Genomic DNA, 10,755 nt, shown 5'->3' on the forward strand with positions numbered 1-10,755 from the left:
TCTGAGTTTGATAGGAATCAGGTACTTGGTGTTTTTACTTTTTATAGCAAATTTAAGTTCCAAAACCCTAACCCTACCAGGTGTCAATAAACTAACCATGGTTTACTAATATTGTACTTGTATGAGATGGTAACAAGATTTTACCATTGTGATTAAAACATTTTCACCCTTTTAAGTGACAAATTTATGGATTTTTTAACGTAAAAGACCCTATATATTATATTTTTTATAATTGAATTTAATATATGTGTTTTTCAAGATGAGAATTGGAATATAATAATTGATTTTATTTACGAATTTGATTCATATTATTATGTTGAAGATTTTATTTAATAAAAAGAAACGTTTTAGAATTAATTATAGGTAACCCAACATGACGTGTTTTGGGCTTCAAACCCAAAAATAATATCATGAAGCCTTGTAATGCTAAAACAAATAATATCATATTGATTCATTTACAACACATTCAACACTAAGGAGACGTATTGTAAAGTTCCGCATCACCCCGTGCGAGAGGGGGTGCCCATATATATTGGCTATTGACCTTAACCTAACATGACGAATTTTAGGCCTAAAGTCTAGAAACAAAACCCTGACACCCTGTAATGCCAAAGCTTACAATGTCATGTTAGGTCATTTATAACAAATATGTGATTATTACAATGGATTTGGTGAACAATTCAGAAAATAGTCACATTTAAAGAGATTGTAAATGCATATTCTACCAGTCTAAAAGGAATATGTCCCGAAATCACTGTAAATTAAAAGATAGGTTACCAAGGAAAAACAGATTGACAATTTCAGTAATCCTTGTGGAATTATTGATGATTTGGCAAAACAAATTTACACATTGAATTGATCAATCACTGCCTTCCTCACAAACATAAGTTAAACAACCAATCACAATTTGAATTTTCATGTATAAATGAAACAATCAGCACAGCAGATAATCACCAACCAAAACTTCCCTAAGAATTTCAAATTTCACAACCCAACACAATACAGGATACTCTTACTTTAAACATATATCATAACAATAATCATCATAATATCATCCATGTTATAAGGTTCACAAAAAAGTAAATGTTCAACAGATACTTCCGCCATAACCAAAAATAACAAAACCAAATGAGAGTATGTCAAAGACATAGCATTTTATTACAAACCATCCATAGCTTGCATACCGATGATATATATATTATATATTATATATCTGAAAGGGGTCTTTGTCCCAACAATAACCAAGCGAGCAACCACACATGGCCCTTCCTCCTAAGCAGTAGCCCTTCTGACCTTTCGTTTTCATGATTTCTTTCCGTTCGATCATACCGAGCGATGCTCCATTACAAAGTCCATGTGGCATAATGGTATTAAGCTTGCTTTGCAGAGACATCATGCATTGCCCCTGATACAAAAAATATAAGATGATATACAGAAAAAGGAAAACTACTAGAAATGAACTCCAATTATAGACAAACATTGTGTAAGCCCAACCATCAAGATAAGGCTAATACACAAACAAACAATTGTAAGATTAAGAGGAGTGCAGAATTTAAACCTCAATAGAACTTTGAAGAACTTTTGGAACACAAACTGGGAAGCAGCGCGACTTGTCGCGCACTGGTACGGGTTTTCACCCCACTCTCCTGCACCACGTGGAGTATGTTTTGATTGATTGCTATTCAGAATCACCGTAAACTTCTCCATCATCAGAAAACTCAATGTCCTCATATCAGCTGGTACGGAGGATTCCCCCAATCCCCCCAAGCCTCTGCAGAACTGGGATCCCTCTTGCGACTTGTTGGTAACAACTCAGTGTGCAGCCAAATCGCCTGTATCATTAGCAAACCTTCGAGAAGTGGCATCTTTTTCCGAACCTCCAATTCAGCATTCGTGCCAGAGTCACGAAGCTGCTCTGGTTTGTTTCTTGCTCCTTGTTCAAGTGTTTTATTATAACTTCGTTGTTGGTGGTGTTTTTTCAAAGTGTACCATTCATATCCAATTTCCAAACAAAAGTGTCTCAACAGCACCCATTTCCAAAGCTTTCAGGTGTCATCAACACCGAAAACATACTTTCCATGTCTGACTTATTTTTCTTCGAAATATTTCCTATCAGGGCGCTTCCTTGTATAACTTCACATTTGAAAGGATTTCAGCAGACAACTCATTGCCTGATTAAACCCATCTCCCTCCATAAGAACCATCCACAACATTCAGGTTTTCGCCTGAAGCGGGATCAAACTATCAGACTGACTAGCTCCGTTTTAAGCAGCTGAACAGCAAGTATCATCCTGAAACATTGGGCTGGCTAGTGGAAGGATTGAGAAAACTGTGTAGCAGTTCCGGTCTTCCTTACATAGTTTTGGCGCTTTTTCCATACGAGCCGGCAAACCGAGTGCTGACTGACCTCCTCTTCCAGCTTCTTAGGAAGTCAACAGAAACACTTGAAGGACCTCACGTTGTGTTCCACTTAGTTACCAAAAAGAGTCCCGTTACCATCCATGACAATAAAACCAAACTTGTCATCAGATTCCAGAAAGTTATTCGAGCTTCAGTATGAAACTTGTTATCACAAAGTAAGAGATGCATTAATAGGCCTGAAAGGCTCAAAGTCATAGTGACCTCTTTTCCTTGCCATCATCAGTGACAATTGTTCCCCGTGACAGCACAAGCCCATTCGGAGACCTTGTTGTAAAGCTTCAACCTTTGCTAGGCAGACGTAATGGCCCCCAAAACAGATTGACGATTAACCCTACTTTTGATGTTCGAGCAGTTCCAAATTCATCACCACATCTTAGTGACACGCGCAACTGATCACGCGCGAGGCATAATAAGAGAATCATGCTTGTCCATTGCTCTCTTCTGCCTCAAGTGCTTTGATTGCTTCTTAATCTTCCATATCTCAATGTTTTTATCAGTCTCGTGACCGTCTGCCATCGAAAAAAATGCAATAACTCCCCCCCCCCCCCCCCCCCCCCCCCCAAAAAAAAAAAAAAAAAAAAAAAGAGCAAGTAAATAAACAATAAACAACAAACAAAACCATAATACTGAGATTTATATATTAAACAACAGCAACTTGCAGAAAGATGCGCATCACTAACTAAATAAAAAATTAATAAAAAGACACATCAACACTCAAAATATATAATATTAAAAAAAAAAAAAAAAAAAAAAAAAAAGAGAGAGATATCCAAAACACATCTCAACTCGTAAAAAGAAACACATTCACATGTACGCAATCATATTAGATTATATTATTTCCAAGAAAAATAATAAATGCCTTTTTCAAGCCAAACATCCAAATATTCTTTTTATCTCTAATAATAAGAAAATATCGGCTTATTGTCAGAATTAAAACGATCGAATTCAAAGCTATCACTTTAAAATTATCTAATTAAATAACAATAATAATAATAATAATAATCATGTTACGGACATAATACACATTCAGATATCAATCAAATTTCAGAGTTTTCAAATCTCAGTAAATCGATATACAAATCAGCAAAAATTAAAAAAAAAAAACAATCAGAGAAATTGAAAAGGCTTTCAGATGAATTGATGAATCTACAAAAATCGAGTAAAAAGATAGACATGTATGCGGATGAAGAGAAAGAGAGACACCTGAGAATTGCAGATCGAATTTGCTGAGAGAAGGAAGAAGAAAAGTTGTAATTGGCTTAAATTCTATGAGGAGGAGGATAACAAGAGACGCTAAATACAAACGAAAATAATAAAAGGTATTTATAGTGTCACTAATAACCAGGTATCCCACCCTAACCAGATAATTTAACCATGGTTAGGTTTTGCTTTATTTGAGTTTAGTAAACCGACTTAACTTGAGCGTTTGAGATAAAAATTTGTTCCACCTATGATTGTCTGTATAAACCCTTATTTTTTTAGAAACTACCGAAGACACCCAACATGTTGTTAATAGAATTGGTTAACGGAGACATCGTCTTTTATATTAAGACTTAAATACCTTATAATCTCCCCCCACAAAAGAAAAAAAAAAAAAAATCAAACAATTTAACAACATCAGAGAAGAAAGGAAACATTCCATCATTACTTACTTAAGAAACACTCAATTTTCCGCCACTTTTTGGACAAAAAACGGGGAAGGAATTTTCATTCCCCAAAAAAAGGGTATCCGATTCTAAAAGAATTTGAAGGAATAGGGTATTCCGAAGTGGAAAAGGGTACAAAGTTCCTTCTCTACCCTCTTTCTATTTTCATCTTTAAAAAATTTATTTAGATTTTAATTATTCTATTAATTTAATTAATATCAATAATCATCATACTTTAAGAAAATAAATATTGTTCTATCCCCACCATTTATATCCATCATCAGTGACAGGTCTATGCCATTACCTTGTAATCAGTTGATCAATGTCATTGATCTAGACTATCACCATGACCGACAAGTCAATTCCACCACCACTGTAGCCAGTCGGTCATCATCGTCAAAATGGGAATCAAGTGTCACCTACAACGCATTAGATATTGGCTAACAATTTGTCTATCTAGGCAAGTTCCGAGCAACCTATTATATGATGGAGATTACATCACGCACAGTGATCATACTACTACATGACATTATCTTCAACATAATCGACAACCTAAACTTGCCCAAATCAATAGATCGTCGCCCACCAATATCCTACACACCAGGTGACTGCATGGTTCCCACCTCCAGTGGTGTTGACCAATGGTAGGTCAAATTTGAAAATTTATTTTTATTTCATTAAAGAGAAAACATTCATTTTAATTGTTAAATAAAATAATATTATATTGATTTCTATTTATAATAGTTTATTGTTATTTAAATATTTTTTATAAAGTTATTTTTATCTGATTAAATATTAATGATTAAATTGTGTGATAATATAATAATTTAAATTTAGAGGGTAATTTTGCAAATTTAATTCCTCCAAAAAGCGAAAAAAATAGTGAAATACTTGTGTTTTGATGTTAACTAGAAAAGAAGAAACTAATAAAATAAAAAAAAGAGCAATGTTAGTTTTACAAAGACAATCTCCACCCTTGATTTTCATGATTTCTCTCTCTCTCTTCTCTTTTTCCATTTTTTCTTTGTTTTTTTTTTTCTTGCTGATATCATACAACTCCTTTGTATGTGTATTTGTAAGGATAACATTTTTCATAAAAAAAACCATCTGGAATTTCTACATGAGAGTTGTTGAATCCAAGGTGCAAAACAAAAAACAAAATTTACAGATAGAGAGATTCTACATAAGATATTATGTTGTGCACCAAAAATCCTAAATCACCTCTCCTTTACAAGAATGAAAAAGCTTCTTATCTTCTCTACCAAAACCTGTGGTATTGTCTTGTGATTGTAAGCAATTCATGATGTGCAGATTGTTGACCATCAGCTTTATGCAATTGAATAGATGATAAAAACAATTATACAAAAAACAAATCCTGAACATTTTCCGCAAGTAAATTAAAGTGCTCTGGGACACCACAAGCACACCTGTAAATCTTTGGACTTTGCTCCAGAGAGAATTTGATTATCCATGAGTTTTAGTAGCTAATAATACATCACTATCACATTAACTACCAAAAGAAATGAACCACAGTTACTTTCAAATCAGATCAAGCAATGTAATTTGTTTAGTTCCAAATCAACCATAAATCATATCAATTTTCCAATTTCCAAACATGGGATACCATCATGAAGTTTAAATCTGCGAGTGTTAATACCACACCTAAAAATCTTTATATCTATATCCATAAGCTAAATCACTACAAACCAATAAGAATTCCTAGTAGTTTTTCTCCTTGTTTATCCAAAAATGCTTAAATGCAAAGTCTTCTGCCTGAATGAATATTAAAATAATTGACTTCAACTCATTTCAACCCCCATCTAGTTTTAGAGTTCAGTCAACTAATCCACACAAAAAGAATAAGATTTTATGTATACATATCGTTAAAAAAAAAAAAAGGGTCTGATTATGGAAAAAGATGATGCAAATGTAGTTCACATGAAGTTTAACTTCCTGACACTGACAGTCTTATGATCATATAATTTATGATTATGATGAAATGTACATGATAGAAATTTACAGAAAAGTGCTATGTTTCTGTCTAATACGAAAAGAGTCAATAATAAACCAAAAAAACAAAGAACTAACCAGATAATAAGCTGAGCAACAAACAAAATAACATAAATAAGGATACAGGTGCAGACAAAGGTGTTGTAGCATGCTCCAAATTTCTGGGAATAAAACACATCACCAACAAAATCCCTTACTTATTGATCAACTCTTAATTAAAACCATATTTAATATATATATATATAAGTATAACTAGAATGACTTACCCCCGCGGTTGAAATAGAGCAGATTTATCATATTAAAAAGGAGAGGGCCCTTTTGTCTATCAGCTGCTGGTGCATTCATGGAATAATTCCAGAATTATATGGTTACTGCCATTGGATACATCATTGTTGTGCACTTCATGAGATTCCGAAGGCTCGTATCTATCTTCGAAAGCATTTTCTACCACAGATTGTGCATTATCATAGACTTATATTTTTCTTCAATGAGAACTTGATGAATAAGATGATCTATAATTGTGATAATTGGACCTGCTAGATGTTTTGATCTCTTGACGTTTGGTTCTAGTCAACTTCACATCTTCTCACTCTCTTCTATGGTTGCTCTCATGGGACAGGTCATCAATTCTGCGCCTTTCTATGCTTCTAGAATGATCCTCTACAACATGCTTATCACGATGCCCATGAAGGCCCTGCTTCATTAGCACATGATCTCTAGTCAAAGCATCCTCAAATATTGTAGATTTGATATCACGACCATAGTGAGATTGTTTCCTGTAATGGTTTGGGCTACCTCTAGTTGCTTCAAATAAATTGTTATTGTTTTTCCTACAATTCATATTAAGATCCTGTGCAAGGGGTCTTGATGAAAGCATCCATCCCTACCTCTTCATCTCCCTTCACAAAACAACTGATTCCACCTGCTTGCTTAATTTCATCCATGTGTTCCTCTATTATATCCCTCATAACCTCCGAAACAATGTAAACAAATGGAGTATGGAAACTATCATTAAACTTTAAATTTCAAATTGATGACAATGTACCAAAAAAGAACTGCAATAAAAAACAATGAGGCATTCTTTTAGTATGAGAAAACAATAAGACATTAGATACAAGAATATTATGACTCCATCTTTAGTAAGAATACATGAAGATTTTAATCACAAATAATTTTTGTCAAATTGATGGGTTCTCTCATTTAGCTTTCTCCCAGAAAAAACTTTCAAATATTTACCAAAGTTCAAGACTGTGGAGGCAAGTGTTTGAAACTGCACGGATCTATTATGCATAATTTATAATCTTTTCCATCCATAAGACTAACTTCTACGCTAAGAAAATAAACATATCAAGTAATCTCTCCTCAATTACAAAGTTCAACACATGCATTTGACAAGCCGGGATGTCATCAATTAGGTAGGAAGTAAAACATTAGATAACAGAAAATGTAATCCTTAGAAAGACCTTTTCAAAACTAGATTCTTACCTTTAAAGTTGTTCTTTTCAACTTTTTTCCCACAATATGACATTCTTCAGCATTTGTAATCTCTTTCTTCAGCCAATAAATCCTCTTTCGTCTTATTCTTACTTGTTCCTTATTTAAACAAACAAAGATTTGTTAACAACAGTTTATTAAAACCATCTTTCATGTAAAAAAGATAATTGTCAAGAGAGAGGACACCAGATAAAATACTAGTAATTTGCTGTTATGTTCCCTGAAGTGCCTCTTTCTGGTTGTTATAAGCATTTTACTAAAACTGTTGACAAGTTAAATGTACTAACCCACTACAACAAGCTTACTCCTTGTGTCATGCATGAGGTTGTTTCCTAAATTCTAATATAGTTGCCAACAGCAATGAACTAAATGCACTTAAAAGAAAACTGACCCCTACCTCATGAAACTTGTGCATAATGATAATGTTTAATGATTGAGAAAGTTAAGGCATATCCTAAATCTAGAATTAGGTAAACATGGTCTCCTAAGAAAAAAGTTCCACACAAGGGAAACACCAAGTTAATGCACTTGCTGTGGCAATATATATGCCTGAAGAACCAGTATGACCAAATAAAGTTTCAATTATCTGAATTGTAATTTAGGTTAAAGCCAGGTATCCTAACCATCCACATGGCTAATGGCATCATCTAATGCTAACAAGTAGCTTTCAGTTTCTTGAATCATGTTTTAAATTGTAAAATAAAACATATGCAACTCATATTACTTACATATTTAAGAAAGCTAAATACCTGGTTAGATGATTGTTTCTTAGGAAGTACATCATGCTCAATTATAGGTCTATATGAAGGACGTTTTTTCCTCTCCTCATTGGCTCTATTAGACACATAAGCATGCTCAGCCATTCTACAGATAAAGGAAAACTCTATCAGCATCAGATCCTTAGATTCAAGATACACATATTTCAGACAATAATACTATCACAGCAAGTTAAAGACAATACAAAGAAGCTCTAAAGTGGATGTCAATTGAATAGGAACCATATAAATAAGACAATCGATTCATACCAATACCATGGAACAATAAAAATTCATGAAAACATAAATGACAAATAAGATAGACAAATATTTATACCTTATTGCTGACATATTCATGAACCAATTCACCTACTTTACTCTCATCTACAACCCTTTCAAGGGGCTTATCAACTTTGACATTCATAATCTCACTATGGGTAGAATGTCACCTTTGATCTTCTTCTTTTAAATCAGAAGACATAGTCGAGTTTTGCTCTAATGAAAACAACAATGGTGAGGCACTTTCTAATATGCATTGCTTAAAAATGTTAAGAGCGAATAATTTTGCATTCAGTTGCCCATATAAAACAGAAAGCTGAGAAGCCAACAACATCAAAGCCTGAGATAAAGCAAGACACTTCAAACTCATACTCTTTAAATTCCCCTCCAATTCTCGGCCCTTCAACAACTCCACAATCGCCGAAGCTTCCCTTATAACAGCTTTCAAACACAACCCAACCAGAACAAGTATATGATCCCTCAAATAAACATTAATCACAATACCAAATTGTTACAAATTAATGATTACCGATTTGTTGAAATCACTCTCATTCATCCTTTTAACCCCAAAATTGCACAAACAACAGTAAAGGAGTACATATTTAAATACTCACAATCACTCCAACCCTCAATTTCTCTCCTAATAAACCAGACATCAGAACCTAAAATCCTGAACCCCAATTCATCAAAACCTTCAATCTTCGTCTTAACTTCTTTATCATAATAACAAACATTAGCACATTCTAAAGATAAAAAACCAAGCAAAGTAAAAGTTCTTTTACTCCTTAAAAGACTATCTAATAAACAAACAGGACCAGGGCAATCTTTATAAAAGAAACTAGAAAATCCAGGGTAGTAATGTAATCATCTAAAGAAAAGTAGAGCTCCTGGTTTAAATCTTGAATGGCGAAATGGGGATTTTGATGGTATAATGTTGAAAACGATAGTAGGCTATTTTGGTAATTTGGAGAGTCAATTGAGATAGGAGATGGACAGTGAAAAATGTGGTGGAAGAGGGATTCAGGAGGCATGAGATGGTGGGGGTTGTAAGGGCAGGGGAGGAAGTGGTCGTTTTGGGGCTTTGGAGGGAGAAATTTGGAATTTGGAAGAGGTTGGTGAGAATGAGAGATGAGGGTTTTGAGAGAGGAGAGTGTTGTTGAGCGATCATACGGGTTTGGAATTTGGGTTAAATTAGGGTTGGGGTTTAATGGAGGTGTTGAACAAGGGTTCACAGATTTCAATGTTTCGGAGACTAAATGAGAGCAGCCCTGCCTCTGTGAGTAGTTTTCAATGACAAACGAAAACAGGAACTTATCACCACCACAAAACTTAACTTCGGTTGATCAATATTTCAGAAATTTTATATATCCCTATTAGCAAATATCACCACCTATCACCACAAAATTAGCCGCCGCCGCCACCACCACCACCACCCAATATTTCCAAAATTTCTCCCATATCACCCCTGTTACAGTTGCCTACTCAAAAACATTAGAAGATTTTACCTCTTTCTTCCGTTGAATATGAATTTTGGGCGATGGTCATTGGTCCAGATCAATATCTATAGCAAGAATAAGCCCCGCCTCCTGCAGTGAGAACGAAAAGTGTTATTACCAGCTTTGAGAGTCTCAGAACAAAAACCCAGAAATCACCAAACAAATTCTACAACACCGTGATAGCAACCATCACCACTATTAATTGTATTCCGGATTTTTCACCACCGGAAAATCCGGCGATGGAGTCAACACCTAGTAAAAAAACCAGGGAAAGAGTTGGCACCTGAAAAATCCGGCGATACATACTGAAAAATAGCGCATTTTGGGAATTGCGTTATAATAATAATAATACAGGTGTACGTTCCAAAGGTATACAGGTGTACATTCCAAAGGTCTAACATAATGATACTGTAGATTTATGATTGACATGGTTGAATTTTATCCGCGGTAATATAGAAATGTGGTACATTGTCCTCATCTTGTTCAAAAAGCACTGCATCTCAATGAGTGTCACTAGCATCCGTCTGAAAATGCGTTTCCCAGAAGAAGGAATCTTCAACAGCTATGTATGGAAGGATACACGCTTGAGACTCTTAACTGTATTTGTCTATTTTTCAGACCACTCTAGAGGATTCTTCTTAAGCATTTGGGAAA

At 34.4% G+C, this 10,755-nt stretch overlaps 1 protein-coding gene, 1 long non-coding RNA gene and 1 pseudogene across 8 annotated transcripts; all 3 read right to left on the reverse strand.

Moving 5' to 3' along the window:
- Nucleotides 1-888: 888 nt before the first annotated feature.
- On the reverse strand, nt 889-1,598 carry LOC116126408. Its single transcript, XR_004127476.1, has 2 exons — nt 1,559-1,598; nt 889-1,405 (listed from the first exon to the last, which is right to left on the reverse strand). It is a non-coding gene; the product is annotated as an uncharacterized LOC116126408 (long non-coding RNA).
- Nucleotides 1,599-1,678: 80 nt separating this feature from the next.
- On the reverse strand, nt 1,679-3,890 carry LOC116126402 (annotated as a pseudogene).
- A 2,601-nt stretch (nt 3,891-6,491) lies between these two features.
- LOC116126282 (U11/U12 small nuclear ribonucleoprotein 48 kDa protein-like) lies at nt 6,492-10,462 on the reverse strand. 7 transcript variants are annotated; one of them, XR_004127458.1, is made up of 5 exons: nt 10,385-10,462; nt 10,111-10,191; nt 8,321-8,435; nt 7,563-7,670; nt 6,492-7,132 (listed from the first exon to the last, which is right to left on the reverse strand). XR_004127458.1 is itself a non-coding variant. In XM_031411974.1 (4 exons), exons 2-4 carry the CDS (start codon nt 8,432-8,434, stop codon nt 6,920-6,922), a joined length of 351 nt encoding a protein of 116 aa, XP_031267834.1. In that variant the 5' UTR covers nt 8,435; nt 10,111-10,374; the 3' UTR covers nt 6,492-6,919. The 7 variants fall into 7 exon arrangements, 3 of the variants coding, with proteins under 3 accessions (XP_031267834.1, XP_031267833.1, XP_031267835.1); XR_004127459.1 differs by having other exon boundaries at nt 10,295-10,388; XR_004127460.1 differs by lacking the exon at nt 10,385-10,462 and adding an exon at nt 10,289-10,377.
- Nucleotides 10,463-10,755: the final 293 nt, after the last annotated feature.

The sequence above is a fragment of the Pistacia vera genome, unplaced genomic scaffold (assembly GCF_008641045.1).
Source record: "Pistacia vera cultivar Batoury unplaced genomic scaffold, PisVer_v2 Contig179, whole genome shotgun sequence".
In the NCBI taxonomy this organism is placed as follows: Eukaryota; Viridiplantae; Streptophyta; class Magnoliopsida; order Sapindales; family Anacardiaceae; genus Pistacia; species Pistacia vera.

Bases quoted from the DNA above. Each gene is read 5' to 3' on its own strand.
- LOC116126282 (XM_031411973.1), bottom strand. From the start codon at position 8,683: ATGAATATGTCAGCAATAAG. The intron at 7,671-8,320 runs GTATTTAGCTTT...TGTTTAAATAAG, and splicing joins AGAAACAATCATCTAACCAG to GAACAAGTAAGAATAAGACG. The intron at 7,049-7,562 runs GTAAGAATCTAG...ATTGTTTCGGAG, and splicing joins TGAAAAGAACAACTTTAAAG to GTTATGAGGGATATAATAGA.